Source organism: Medicago truncatula, chromosome 7 (genome assembly GCF_003473485.1).
Source record: "Medicago truncatula cultivar Jemalong A17 chromosome 7, MtrunA17r5.0-ANR, whole genome shotgun sequence".
Lineage (NCBI taxonomy): Eukaryota > Viridiplantae > Streptophyta > Magnoliopsida > Fabales > Fabaceae > Medicago > Medicago truncatula.
The window spans coordinates 2,280,441-2,296,214 of record NC_053048.1 but is presented as its reverse complement, the minus strand read 5'-3'; the positions used below and the strand labels follow the sequence as shown (position 1 = coordinate 2,296,214).

Here is a 15,774-nt window from a genome sequence, read left to right as displayed (position 1 = left end):
GCCAATGAAATATTATTATGTATTTATGCTTTGTATGTTTTGGTGTTGTGTAACAAAGGTAATAAATGAATTGTAATCAAGCTAGAGTTAGATACAATTTTTTGTCAAAGTGTCATATAAATGAGACTTGTGTATCTCATTTACCGTCGATTTTTTTAATTAATATACAATTGTACCTCATGAGTATCCATATGGTCTTTATTTCTCCAAAGGATATTACTTCCCCCAAAATTTAAGTATTAGAGATATAAACAAGACAACCTATGTACAAAATATTGAATGCAAGTCTCTTTCTTGCAATTCTATGTTGCATCTGTTGGGATCAAAGTCAAATGAAATATTGTCAATACCATCATAGAAGATTCCTTCAAGTTCATCATCACTAGCTATTTGTTGTTGCTCTTTTGTAACGTCATCCTCAGATACATTTGAATTCTTTTCAAGTAATTCTCTAAACAACGAAGAGCGAAGGAGAAGGCTAAGTGCGGTCGGAGAAGTTGACTTGTTGCTCAAGCAAGCAATGGTAGTTTTTGTTTTCAAACGATGATTCTTGCTTTTCATTTGGAATGAAAAAGCTCTTTTGAAGGGCTAATAACTTTGACTCTTGTAATTCAGATTTGAGATTTATTAATTGATCAAATCATTTACAAAGAAGGAAACTATGCGAGTGGAATAACTTCTAGTTTTATCGCAGATGCCTTTGACTATATTCCCAATATAAGTTCTAGTTCCCAAATCCCTGTGATTCAACATTCTGATGAGCACTTCATTATCACTTTCAAATTCAATCGGCGAAAACAACAATCTATCGCCATTTGCGAAGATTTATAGAGCACCATAGCTTTCGCCGTGGTTGGATCTTCAAACCCTCGCATTAAGTAGCAGATGCCAACACCTTTCTGTTTCTGTCACAGTAGATTGCACCCAAGCGCCAGGTGCCACTGCAAACTAGATTAGCATCTGTTAACATTAATATGCTCTGTCTTATGCCATTACTCTCTATTAGAGTAGAGAGTTATTTGGAGATGCCACTGTTTGAGACTCTTGTGGTAGTATTTGTGATTAATTTTTAAAAAAAAAAAAAATTAATATTAGACTGGTCATTACCATTACCTTTTTCAGAATAAAAATGTCATCCAATCCTTGCAGCATATAATTGACACTACTTTTTTAGTTCCAAAAACTCTCTCAATTACTGTTGCACATCTAGAAATAAAAGTGTAGTGTATTAGTCCATAAGCCTTAGTTTTACGGACAAATATGCCGAAATTGTTAGGCCAAACATTGTGACCGAGATTCATGCCCCAACTCCTTCACTAGCGTGTGAGTTTTTCAATGTCTGTTGTCATTTGATATGTCTTCTGGAAAAAATAAAACGGCAGGGTATCATCAAATAAAGGAATTGGACCTTAAACTTGAATCATAGTTGGGAAAGTTAATATGCGAGATTCGAGCATTAAGCATACACATATTACGATGCAATAGAAGAAAGAATGAAAATAATAATAATAATAATAATAATAATAATAATAATAATAATAATAATAATATATGATTGCATTAAATAATATATTTGTTCGTGTCTTTGGTGTCTGCGCTTGTGTCACTACTTTATAGAACATGAACAATGAGTTGCAATTGAAACATGTATATATCATTATGGGATTTAAATTACACGTATGCTTTCAATGTATCGTGATTTTCATTTACATATCCTCGCATCAATTATATGTCCTTTTAACGAAAGTCATTATTTTATTGTCCAAAATTTAAGTATTGATATAAACAAGATATTGAATGCAAGTCTCTTTCTTGCAATTCTATGTTGCAGCTGTTGGGATCAAAGTCAAATGAAATATTGTCAATACCATCGTAGAAGATTCCTCCAAGTTCATCATCACTAGTTATTTGTTGTTGTTGTTGCTCTTTTGTAACTTCATCCTCAGATACATTTGATTTCTTTTCAAGTAATTCTCTAAACAACGAAGAGCGAAGGAGAAGGCTAAGCGCGGTTGGAGAAGTTGACTTGTTGCTCAAGAAATGATAGTTTTTGTTTTCAAATGATGATTCTTGCTTTTCAGTTGAATTCAGGTCATTTGGAATGAAAAAGCTCTTTTGAAGGGCTAATAACTTTGACTCTTGTAATAGAGTAGAGTTATTCGGGGGTGTTAATGTTCGAGACTCTTTTTGTAATATTTGTGATTCATGTTTTGCTTCTGTACTACTTTCTGGCTTTAACCATTTTATGTAGCTACTCAATTCAAAATTGGTTACAGCATGAATTCCTCTGTACTCAATTGGCGCTATATCTTAAGCACATGAAGCTTCATCTTGTGTACCTATATTGGTAAACAATAAGATATGTTATTGAGATTTTTATGAAAGATAGCTATATCTTTATTTTCTGTATGTGTATAATCATGTGAGTGCACCTTTTAGTCTTTTATTTTTGGTGAATCGTCGTTCTGATTCATAAGAAAAAAATTGGCGTAAAAAGGCTTTTAAATTCTTGAAATGGTAAGATACGTTAATTTTATCCTTAGTTTGCACAAAAGTAATTTTGTCCCTTAAATTGATTTCTAAATTACTGTTTCGCAAATTTTAGAGTATAGCTTGACCGACCATTATAATTTCAAAGACTAAAATGTCCATTTACTAAATAAAAAGTTGACAGTTACAGACTAGGCAGCCTGAGTTGATAGTTCTAAGGGACTGGACTATTGGTGAACTTATTTCTACTAAATTGAACACTTACAATTATTGTTCCATGTATTCTCTCAGTGACTTAAAATAAATACTTATTTTAATTTTTTAGTCATACCATGTTGGCATGTGAAAATTAAACTTACTATAGGTTCCAAGATAGAGATATTTGTTTCCAAAATATTCATCACGTGTTAGTGATTTATGTTGATCATAAATAATTTATAAGCCAATTATTGTTGCATATTCGGAGTATTTATTACCTTTCAGCACCCCTATACTTTGAGACACCTCTTTCTGCTCTTTCTGTAAAATCAATTTTATAAAAATGTCATTTACTAATCATATATAGGATTACTATGTCCCCACAAATTATAGTCAAAATCACAAAAACAGAAGTGATTAATTTGATATCTAACAGGAATTGGACCTCACATTTGAATCAAAGTTTGGAGAATTGATATCTAACAGCAATTCAATCATTCATTCGAGAATCATAGTTCTCTGCTCAAAACTAACAAACCTGCAATCATGAAGGGGGGAAAAAAAAGAGCCTAATTTGAGTTGTATATACAGAGTACTATAACAGAGAACAAAGAAAAAACGGACAAAAAGAGGAATATGCAACTGGTTTTTTCTTTTTTGAAGTATGTGCTCATGCTTTTGGTTAATTTTCAGGATTTGGATGACATGAACATCGAAATAATGAGGAACACTCTTTACAGATTTTTACAGATTTTGTTAGGTGAACGGTCCAACTCTCTTTTTTGTCAGCTATTTATTTGCACTCCCTTGTGATTTCCCCAACTTCAATGTTATTCGCAAACAGAAATTTGGTGGTGCTACTGCTGAGATAATGTCTGACCTTCTAGCTTTTGAGGCTGATAGAAGGGCTGTGAATATTACCATAAACAGGTAAATCACTAAGAAGGTTTTGTACAATGTTTTCGTTTATTTGGATACCTGCATAACTAGCATCCATGGTTTCCACGTTGTGCAGCATTGGAACTGAGCTTACCAGAGATGACCGTAGGAAGTTGTACTCTAACTTCGGTTTGTTGGAAGCTCTCATCCTTCACTTGAATATTTAAAAATAAATAAATCAATATACTACTTTGTAATGCTTATTTTACTAATGACCGACTTATTTTTTACAGCTACCGATATGGTCATGAGGAACTTGCTGTCTGTAAGGACATTGATCAGGTATGATATGCATCTAATGTGTTATATGTTTGATTGTTGCATTGGTGGATAGATGGTGTTTTCCCTCTTTCAATTTGTACGCTTCTTGGGCCCTTCTAGATTGTGTTTCTTGGTAGATTTGTTTTTTTATTAGTTCCGAAGTCAGTGTAATATGCTCCAACTATATTATTCCTCTTATCCCTGGTTTAAGTGCTGTTATATGACCTTAACCAGTACCGCTAGAAGACTGCCCTTCTTGGGCTCTTTGAAACTTTCATTTCATTTTTTTGAGCAGTTTCATCGATTGCCTGAGAATCATAATAGTTGTCTATAACATCCACTGATTTCTAGTTTATTTCTTTTAGTATGTTTTTTGAGCCTTAATTCTCTTACATGGAATAAACATTGATATATTGGTCTAGGCATTGTTTTTTTAATGTCTTTCTTCTATGGCCAAGGCTTAGGAAGATTGCCACATTTTGGGGAAGACAATCTCTAAAACAAAATGTATGATTTCTACTTGGTTTATTTTCTTTCCAATACCCAAAGCCCTCTCTCCAAATTATCAAAAAGACCCCGACTCATAGTAAGAAACTATAGCATACAAGCATTGGGATCCTACTTTTCACGTCTCATTACTAAAATATCTTCCATTTTTCCAAAAGTATTCCACACCACTACTAAAATATCTTCCATTAATATTTGTAGTCTTAAAATGTTAGTAAAAGAAATTGTAGTCCTAAAATGCATTTTTTTAATCAAATTATTTTACATATAAAACTAGTTAATTTTACAATACAGTAGCTTGTGTCATTCTAATTATGGAAATGCTTAACTTTATAAAGTGATTATTAATAATTTTGTGCAAGTTCTACATGGATAGTCAGTTCTAGATTGAATTTTATGCATACAACCAAATAATAAAATGTTGAGTATATGAAGGGAGAAAACAAATGGTTGTGTTTAATACGAAATGAATTGGACAGGAACAACTGACAGAAAATATTACTAAATTGTTTTCAAAAAATGCAAGTAGCAAAAAAATCAGAGCAAATTGCTGAGTCTAACAATAGAGACAAATTTACAGAAAATAGAAAGCAAAAGCAATGAATGGACATAAAGTGAAAATTGTGGAAGTCAAATGATAATGGACATTGCATCAAAGTCTTATATAAAATGCATGCGTCTGAAATTAATACAATAAAGATGAAATAAAATTGTAGAATCAACTATAAGACCCAAGATGCAAATATCTTTCTGGAATTTAAACAATAATGGAGACAAATTTTTTTTGGAGTTGATCAAGTTAGCCTCTCCAATGGGCTAAGCCAAGATATAGACTTGTGAGGTTAGTCCTAAACCAAAATGCCCGGTCAATGATAATCAAGTTCACTACAAAACATTTTTATTTGTTATATACACTCCATTCCTTTGCTATAAGAACCACTTAGTATGTGTCTAGCATTTCATTCAAAACTTTCAGCTCAAAATATTAAGATACAATATTGGTGTTTGTCTGGTCTCTTGTTTTGTTTGTAAAATTTCTTTTCCTTTATTCACTTTTCACTTTCACATTTACTACATGTTTTTCTTTAATTAAGCCAAAGTGTCATGATGATGAAAGCCATGCTTTCTTACAATTTAAGGAAGGCTTTAACATCAACAAGAAAGCCTCCGAGTACCCTCTCAGTTATCCTAAAGCAGCATCTTGGAATTCCAGCACAGATTGCTGCTCATGGGATGGTGTTGATATTGGCTTCAAATTTGTGGTCTGGAAGAACAGAGAAATCGTGACACGATTTTGGCATCGTGACACGATTTGAGGTGCCGTGAGCTAGTTTGCAGGACGCCAAATCGTGGCACGATCTTGGGAAATCGTGACACGATTCAGAAACTTGCTCGTTAAGTATCCTTGATAAGGACTGGTCATACCTTGGGTTGTACGCAAATCGTGACACGATCTGGAAATCGTGGCACGATTGCTTCAGAGGAAGGCTAGTATATATTGTGTTCTTGTGCAGATTTGAAAAGAGAGCTTGGAAGAGCTTAGAGAGAGAACTTGGATTACAAAGGAGGGAACCAAAGGGTTGAGTGTCTTTGTAGAGAGTGTCTCTTGGGTTGGGAAAAACATTGTAATCACCTTGGGTAGTGAGGAGTTCATTAGTTGGGGGAGGATCTAAAGCTTCCTCTAGTGTCTTCTCTTTTAGGGTTCATATTGTGAGAGTGGGGAAACAACATATGGGTAGAATCTAGGGCTTGTTCTTGTGTAAGCTTGAATGCTATTGTTTCTTGTAACCCTTTGTAACACTTTCATCATATTGGATTGGAGAGCTGCTCTCTCCCCCAGATTAGGCCATATTGGCTGAACTGGGTCAACAATCTTCTTGGTGTTTTGTTCTTCCTTTTATTGCTTATCTTGTTTTTTTTTGCTTTGGTATCTCTTTGTGTGGTTTTGCTCTAAACAAGTCTAGGGCGGTTTTTGTTGTTGTTTGCTTGGAAACCATTTGACTCATAGATTACCACTATCTCTTGCTCCACACATCTTTGTTTTTCATTGGTGTGAGTTTCAACCGGATTCACAACAGATGGCATTAAATGTCATCAGCACACAAATCAAGTGATTCACATTGATCTTAGTAGCAGTCAACTCTACGGTACATTGGTTGCAAATAGCAGTCTATTTCACCTTGTGCACCTTCAAGTTCTTGATCTTTCTGACAATGACTTCAATTACTCCAAAATCCCGTCTAAGATAGGTGAGCTTCCACGACTAAAATTTCTGAACCTTTCTCTTAGAGTGTGTTTGGATGGGGGAATATTTTGAGGGAAAGTAATGTTTTGAGGGAATTCAACTACTTCAAGGTGAATTTTATTGTTTGAACTCACCTCAAAGTAGTTGAATTCCCTCAAAACATTACATTCGCTCAAAACATTCCCCCATCCAAACACACTCTTAGCTTATTTTCTAGAGAAATTCCACCACAAGTTTCACAGTTGTTCATGTTGCTCTCTCTTGATCTTGGAGGCTTTAGAGCTGTAGTACATCCTAAAGGTAGTACATCCAATCTGTTGCAATTAAAATTGTCCAGCCTCAAAAGCATAATTCAAAACTCAACAAAACATGAAACTCTTCTACTTAGTTTTGTGACTATTTCATCTACTTTACCAGACACACTCACAAATCTAACTTCGTTGAAAAAACTATCTCTTTACAATTCTGAATTGTATGGTGAATTTCCTGTTGGAGTATTTCGTCTTCCAAACTTGGAACTTCTGGATTTGGGATATAATCAAAATCTCAATGGTAGTTTTCCTAATTTTCAATCTAGTTCACTCACCCAGTTACTACTTGATGATACGGGTTTCTATGGTGCACTGCCTGTATCCATTGGAAAGCTTAGTTCTTTAATTGTCCTAAAAATTCGAGATTGCCATTTTTTTGGATATATTCCTTCTTCACTTGGAAACCTCACACAACTCAAGGCGATATTCCTTAGAAATAACAAATTTAAGGGCTACCCTTCTGCATCCTTGGCAAATCTTACCAAGCTACGCACCTTGGAGGTTGCTTTGAATGAATTTACTATTGAAACCTTTTCATGGGTAGGTAGGCTTTCATCATTAACTGGATTGGATATATCATCAGTCAATATTGGCAGTGGAATCCCATTATCTTTTGCAAATCTCACGCTAGAAGTATTTATTGCAAGAAATAGCAGTATAATGGGTGAAATTCCATCTTGGATAATGAACCAAACAAATTTAGGTATCTTGAACCTAGCCTATAATTTTTTGCATGGAAAGCTAGAGCTTGACACTTTTTTGAAGTTCAAAAATCTAATAATTCTAAATTTATCATTCAACAAACTGTCATTGCATAGTGGAAATAGTTCATCTCGTATGATTGATTATGCAATTCAATCCTTAGTACTGGCTTCATGCAATTTAGTTGAGATTCCAACATTTATAAGAGATATGGCTGATCTGGACTTTCTTCGGTTGTCATTAAACAATATAACATCGCTACCCAATTGGTTGTGGAAGAAACAAAGTCTACATGGCTTGGTATAACCACAATTCATTGACCGGAGAAATATCCCCATCCATATGCAATCTCAATCACTATTGATTCTTGATTTATCGTTCAACAACTTAAGCGGTAATGTTCCTTCATGTCTGGGGAACTTTAGCCAATCTTTAGAAAATCTGGATCTAGGTGTGAACAAATTGTCTGGCCTCATTCCTCAAACATACATGATAGGAAATTATCTTCAGATGATTGATCTCAGTAACAACAATCTGCAGGGTGAGTTGCCAAGGGAATTGGTAAACAACAGAAGGCTAGAGTTCATCGATGTTAGTCATAACAATATCAATGATTCATTTCCATTCTGGCTGGGAGATTTACCGAGTTGAAGGTATTGTCTTTAAGTAACAATGAATTCCATGGAGACATTAGGTGTTCTGGCAACATAAAATGCACATTTTCCAAGCTTCACATCATTGACCCTTTCTCACAATGAGTTCTCTGGCAGTTTTCCAACAGAAATGATCCAAAGTTGGAAAGCAATGAATACTTCCAACACAAGTCAATTACAATACGAGTCTTACAAAAGTTTGAACAAAGAAGGACTATCTCTTACAAAAGAAGATAATTTCTATTCGTTCACAATGTCTAACAAAGGATTTTCAAGGGTTTATATCAAGCTTCAAAATTTGTACAATTTAATAGCCATTGATATTTCAAGCAACAAAATCAGTGGAGAGATACCGCAAGTGATAGAAGACTTGAAGGGTCTTGTTTTGCTCAACTTGTCAAATAACCTCCTTACTGGTAGCATACCATCATCCTTAGGGAAGCTTATAAACCTTGAAGCACTAGATCTTTCCCTCAACAGTCTTTCAGGGAAAGTTCCCTAACAGTTGACAGAAATCACCATTTTGGAGTTCTTAAATGTGTCCTTTAACAATCTCAGAGGTCCTATACCACAAAATAATCAGTTTTCTACATTCAAAGATGACTCGTTTGAGGGTAATCAAGATCTGTGTGGTGATCAGTTGTTAAAGAAGTGTATAGATCATGCAGGGCCTTCTACTTCTGATGATGACGACGACGACTCAGGATCATCGTTCTTTGAATTATATTGGACAGTAGTTCTGATTGGATATGGCGGTGGACTTGATGCTGGAGTGGCATTGGGAAACACTTACTTTCTCCAGGTATTTGCATGGTGTAGAGATTGCCTTAGCGTTTCAGTTATAATTTTGCTTAATAAGATTTTTAAGAGACATTAATGAGTTGTTTTTATGTTATAGTCCTCTCTATTTATGGTTCTTATTTGTTTCAGTTTTCTTCTGTTCTTGTAATTGCATATTGTAAGAGTTTCCTTTCTGTGTAAAAGCAATAAAGTTGTTTGAAAGAGCGTGCATTGAATTACATTTTGGTAATTCATTGAGGTATATATAGTCTTTTTTTTTGCTAGTTATTTTCACTTCAAAATTGAAGCTGTATTAGATTATGCAATATTTAATCAATTTCTTCATTATATGAGTTTCTTCACAGTTGTACAAATTATTGTCTCTAGCTAGGCTTAACAACTTCAAGAAAGCATCAAGTAGAAAGGATAATCTATTGGTAGCTCAACAATAATTGTCTATAGTCTTGTAGGTAGTTCAGTTAATCTATTGCAACTGAAATTTTCTAGTCTTGTAAAGCATAATTCAAAGCTCAACAAAACTTGAGATGCTTCAAAAAGTTATGTGACAATTTCATCTATTTTACGAGACACACTCAAAAATCTAATTTCTCTGCAAGCACCATCTATTGATAGGCTCCAAGAGTTTTGCACTGCAATTGCAATTAATATTTCAAGAAACAAAATCATGGAAGCTTTGCTCAACTAGAAAGGCTCCAAGAGATACCAAATGTCATAGGCGGCTTGAAAGATTTCGTTTTTCTCAACTTCTCAAGCAACTAACCTTGAAGCACTAGATCTTTCTCTCAACAGTTGTTCAGGGTGGAATGGAAAGCAGTTCCGATTGGGTATGGTGGTGGACTTTTTGCTGAATTTCAAAGAAATAATTTTCTAAGTCCTCTCTATTTATGGTTCTTATTTGTTTTAGTTTCCTTTTGTTCTTGTAATTGCATCTTCACCAATATGTTGTCCATGATGGTGCACAACTTATATGCCTTTGTTATCAATTTACAACCTTTCTCTTAATAACTCAAAACAAAATTTCCATTAATAACGAAAAAATTATTCTGAAATAAATAACCTTGTTATATAGTTTATTCATGAAGGAGCAAAACTATTTTCCACTGATTGCTGAAAGCAGCAACCCATAAACTGAGCTCAAAATTTGTTCCTGAAACGCATGAAAAAGTCCTGCACAATCAAGTAATTATTGAAACTAATCAAGTAATTTATTTTCTTATTTTGTTGTTGTAATTGCCTCTAGTATGACTGTGCTTTGTATGAAGTTTTGATGTTGAAAGACTTGCAACGAATGTTGTGAATTACTTGTAATTCAGATTTGAGATTTATTAATTGATCAAATCATTTACATAGAAGGAAACTATGCGAGTGGAATAACTTCTAGTTTTATCGCGGATGCCTTTGACTATATTCCCAATATAAGTTCTAGTTCCCAAATCCCTGTGATTCAACATTCTGATGAGCACTTCATTATCACTTTCAAATTCAATCGGCGAAAACAACAATCTATCGCCATTTGCGCAGATTTATAGAGCACCATAGCTTCCGCCGTGGTTGGATCTTCAAACCCTCGCATTAAGTAGCAGATGCCAACACCTTTCTGTTGCTGTCACAGTAGATTGCACCCAAGCGCCAGGTGCCACTGCGAGCTAGATTAGCATCTGTTAACATTAACATGCTCTGTCTTATGCCATTACTCTAGTTAACTTGGAATGAAAAATCTCTTTTAAAGGGCTGATGACTTTGATTCCTGTATTAGAGTAGAGAGTTATTTGGAGATGCCACTGTTTGAGACTCTTGTGGTAGTATTTGTGATTAATCTTTGAAAAAAAAAAATTGGTATTAGACTGGTCATTACCATTACCTTTTTCAGAATAAAAATGTCATCCAATCCTTGCAGCATATATTTGACACTACTTTTTTAGTTCCAAAAACTCTCTCAATTACTGTTGCACATCTAGAAATAAAAGTGTAGTGTATTAGTCCATAAGGCTTAGTTTTACGGACAAATATGCCGAAATTGTTAGGCCAAACATTGTGACCGAGATTCATGCCCCAACTCCTTCACTAGCGTGTGAGTTTTTCAATGTCTGTTGTCATTTGATATGTCTTCTGGAAAAAATAAAACGGCAGGGTATCATCAAATAAAGGAATTGGACCTTAAACTTGAATCATAGTTGGGAGAGTTAATATGCGAGATTCGAGCATTAAGCATACACATATTACGATGCAATAGAAGAAAGAATGAAAATAATAATAATAATAATAATAATAATAATAATAATAATAATAATATATGATTGCATTAAATAATATATTTGTTCGTGTCTTTGGTGTCTGCACTTGTGTCGCTACTTTATAGAACATGAACAATGAGTTGCAATTGAAACATGTATATATCATTATGGAATTTAAATTACACGTATGCTTTCAACATATCGTGATTTTCATTTACATATCCTCGCATCAATTATATGTCCTTTTAACGAAAGTCATTATTTTATTGTCCAAAATTTAAGTATTGATATAAACAAGATATTGAATGCAAGTCTCTTTCTTGCAATTCTATGTTGCAGCTGTTGGGATCAAAGTCAAATGAAATATTGTCAATACCATCATAGAAGATTCCTCCAAGTTCATCATCACTAGTTATTTGTTGTTGTTGTTGCTCTTTTGTAACTTCATCCTCAGATACATTTGAATTCTTTTCAAGTAATTCTCTAAACAACGAAGAGCGAAGGAGAAGGCTAAGCGCGGTTGGAGAAGTTGACTTGTTGCTCAAGAAATGATAGTTTTTGTTTTCAAATGATGATTCTTGCTTTTCAGTTGAATTCAGGTCATTTGGAATGAAAAAGCTCTTTTGAAGGGCTAATAACTTTGATTCTTGCAATAGAGTAGAGTTATTAGGGGGTGCTAATGTTCGAGACTCTTTTTGTAATATTTGTGATTCATGATTTTCTTCTGTAGTAGTTTCTGGCTTTAACCATTTTATGTAGCTACTCAATTCAAAATTGGTCACAGCATGAATTCCTCTGTACTCAATTGCAGCTATATCATAAGCACGTGCAGCTTCTTCTTGTGTACCTATATTGGTAAATAATAAGATATGTTACTGAAATTTTATAGAATGAAAGATAGCTATATCTTTATTTTAGTCATAACATGATGGCATGTTGAAATTAAACTTACTATAGGTTCCAAGATAGAGATATTTGTTTCCAAAAACTCTCCCTATCCTTGCTTCCCATCTACCATTATGATGGTGCCTGCAAAATATTCATCAAGTATTAATTAGTGATTTATGATGATCACAAACAATTCATAAGCCAATTATTGTTGAATATTAGAAGTATTATCACCTTGCAACACCTCTATACTTTGAGACACCTCTTGAAAAGCCACTGCTTTTTCTGTTAAATCAATTTTATAAAAATGTCATTTCCTCATGATAGGGTGACCTATGGCAGAATTTACACAAACATATATTAAGAAATTCTTATCTTCTAGTATTATTTAGTATTTACCTTCTTAATGTGGCCAAGTACTCCTCTTTGGTCATAGTATTCATTATCTCTATCTCTTTATCATAATCTGATATCTGTTGAAATTTTAAGGAGTGTTAAATGAATCAATCATTTGCATCTAGACCACACAAATTATATATTAGTATTTCATGGATTTGGATTGCCAACCGTCACAATCTCACGCATTCACGTAGTCAATACATTTATGGTCGTTGGCTCAAGATTGGACGATCTGAACCGTTCGATTTGGATTGATCAAACAACCGCTAATATACTGATTACGTGAACGCTTGAGATTGTTGATTGCAGTCGATCCGAATCCATTATTCATAGCTAGTTGCTAACTTACTATCATCATACCGGAAAATTAGTGAAAGTTGATGTTCCCCAATACTTAAGTGCAGCTAAATCATATGCTCTTGCAGCAGATTCTTCTTCATCATAAGCCCCTACAATATTTGAAACATATAACTTCTCATCTTATACTTAAATAAAATAATGAATTTATCGAAATGGCTTTAATATATAAGATACTCACCAAGGTAAACTTTTAGTTCCAATATCAAAATCCAGCCAAAATTCCAAATGGAAAGCATCATAAACATGAAGAAAAAAAATGTTAGAGTTGTTAACAAATGAAATGAGCAACAATATATTAACAGGGTTAATGCTAAAACATAAAGAAAGAAATTTTACCTTGCTTCCCTTTCTTCTTTTGTGTTGTGTTCCAAGAAAGCTTGTCCCACAAGTGAGCTTCAAATCGACCCGTCCATCTATGCCTATTTACAGTTCAACTGTGATTAGAAAAATAAGCACAAGTAATTCATAGCTGGACGGTTCAGATTTTGGTGTATATTCAAGTTTTTTAACCTGCTAACACCACGAAATCTTGAGCTTCTCTTTGAAGTGTTAGTTGTAGAATTTTCTCCAACTTGTTTCTGTGCCATCTTGTTAGCATCATCACCTATTTTTGGTACAATAGCATCTCTTCTTTGTCTCTTAACACGACGTGCTCCTTTTACCTCTTTTCCATCCATGGATCTTTGACTCTTTCCTAAACACATGACTTCGTTTTCTATCAACATTGCCATAAATTTCTTGTATTTATTTGATGTTGTTAATGTTAGGTAAGAAAGAGTTTGTTCCTAATTCTTCTCTACTTAGTACTGAACTTGATACAATGTGTGCAAGGTGTGTTATATAATAATTGTATGATGCATGGTTTTTTTGGTATTATTATGTTGTTTTGTATTTATTGTTACCAACAAAACTAAATGATTGAAGTTACAAACAAGGGTGACGATAATTTCATGGGGAATTTTGTGTAGCCAGCTCTAATTACAAAAGTATTTTATTTGCTTAATTAAGAACCACTTTCCCAAAGTGATAATGATGTCCCAAAAGTTAAGTCAAAACCCTACTTTTACTAGGTAATATGTGTATATTTAACAAATTTGCTAGTAATAGAAAAAATACGTAGTACCAAAAAAAATATATATATGCTATAAGTGGTAGATATTTACTGTGTCTCTAAATATAGAACAATTTTGGCTAGATCATAGGTATTGAATATGTATTAAACAACTGATGTCACAATTACACATACAAAAAATAGAACATGCAGAATTGTTTTTCGTTTATAGCGTCCGAGCTAACAGTTTCGACATTTTTACACTTAGTTAGCAATTGCGGCCATTATATCTTTGTATTTATTAACTATGCACAAATTTAATATGCCAAAAATTAGTAGAAACGAAAAAGTGAAAAGATTATCACTGATCACCTTCATTTATAATGATGTTTCTGCATGCTCAAAAGTTTATAAAAAAAAATAGGAAAATGGTATATGTTATATTATGATTTAATTGGATATATCTCTATGAAAAAATTTACACTCTTAGTGTGTATAAATTAATTCTTTAGTTTTCTAATTTAATAACAGGCAATAAAAGACAACATCAGTGCATATAATGAAGTTTTTTTTAATCTAGTTTTTTGGATTCATCTATTGGAGTTTGATTACCCTACGCTATCTATAATTTACGGTATTTCCTATGATAAATATGTGCATAAATTATTCATCCACAAGTCTATATATCACATATTTTATATAATTAAGAATATACTATAATGTGAAATATTTTATAATTATTATCTTATACTACTTACATTACGTAATAAACTTAACAACTCAATGTAAATTAACTTTATCGAATTAAATAATAATTTGAAACATTTTTTTATTAGAATAATGGAAAACTTTCATATTTAATAATATGCACTCAATTTACATCGTTGTCATTTGCATTTGGGCTTGAGACTTCTGGTTTAAGCAAAAGCAAATTTGCTTTCAACTTTTCCTCCCTGATAGAGTTTTTTTAAATTGTTTTAGCTAGGGTATCTAGTGGTTACACGGCTTGACTAAAGGGCCAGACAATACAAATTTATGATGCGCTTGATTTGCTAAAAAATAGTAAAGGACAACTTCAATTGTATAATGTTTGATTTGAAAAATTGTTTTTGGGACGGGACAAACTAGAGGCAAGGAACATAACAAAAATATAAATTTTTGTCCATCACTAAACCACAACAAAACATTTTGTCCCACGTAGAAGTTATAAAAAATACAAAAATAGTTTTTGTCCATAAAAAATTGTATAAGACCAAAACTTATGTAATACCATACGAGTTTATCATGTGTTGTTCTGCCTTGTGTTGTGTTGTTTTGTCTTGTGTTATTTTGTCTAATACATATTGTTTAGCAAGACAAATGCACCCTTAGAGTTTAGACCTCCAAGGGCGCAAGACCTTTAATGGAGCAGTAACTTTAGATATATTTGGTTTGCAGAATGTGCTTCAGTCTATGCTTTCTCACATGTCAGCTCCAATTATTTGTTCACTTGCTTGGACAAGAGTTCCCCCTCTGTTCCTCCAAAGAATTTTTCTTTTCCTGTCAATGCTGCCATGTTAAAAAGTGAAACTATTCTGAAAGTGAAAACTCTATGGGGAGATTTGGTGGAATATTCTACAGGGACTGCTCATGAAGTCTTGGAGGGTAGGAATGTTGGTTCAAACATACACCACTACATATATGAGATTTTGTAACATTTAAAAAATGTAAGTAAATAAAAAAAATGTTACTATTT

At 33.3% G+C, this 15,774-nt stretch overlaps 2 protein-coding genes across 2 annotated transcripts; one reads left to right on the top strand and one right to left on the bottom strand.

Annotated features, from left to right (window-relative positions):
* Nucleotides 1-3,868: 3,868 nt before the first annotated feature.
* LOC11422955 (receptor-like protein 6) lies at nt 3,869-9,287 on the top strand. The gene is made up of 6 exons (XM_039827564.1): nt 3,869-3,909; nt 5,513-5,643; nt 6,474-6,687; nt 6,846-7,886; nt 8,865-9,108; nt 9,237-9,287. Exons 1-6 carry the CDS (start codon nt 3,869-3,871, stop codon nt 9,285-9,287), a joined length of 1,722 nt encoding a protein of 573 aa, XP_039683498.1.
* Nucleotides 9,288-11,520: 2,233 nt separating this feature from the next.
* LOC11406963 (AP2-like ethylene-responsive transcription factor At1g16060) lies at nt 11,521-13,906 on the bottom strand. Its single transcript, XM_024770259.2, has 8 exons — nt 13,499-13,906; nt 13,325-13,407; nt 13,167-13,175; nt 12,989-13,077; nt 12,629-12,702; nt 12,464-12,514; nt 12,294-12,370; nt 11,521-12,188 (listed from the first exon to the last, which is right to left on the bottom strand). Exons 1-8 carry the CDS (start codon nt 13,717-13,719, stop codon nt 11,605-11,607), a joined length of 1,188 nt encoding a protein of 395 aa, XP_024626027.1. The 5' UTR covers nt 13,720-13,906; the 3' UTR covers nt 11,521-11,604.
* Nucleotides 13,907-15,774: the final 1,868 nt, after the last annotated feature.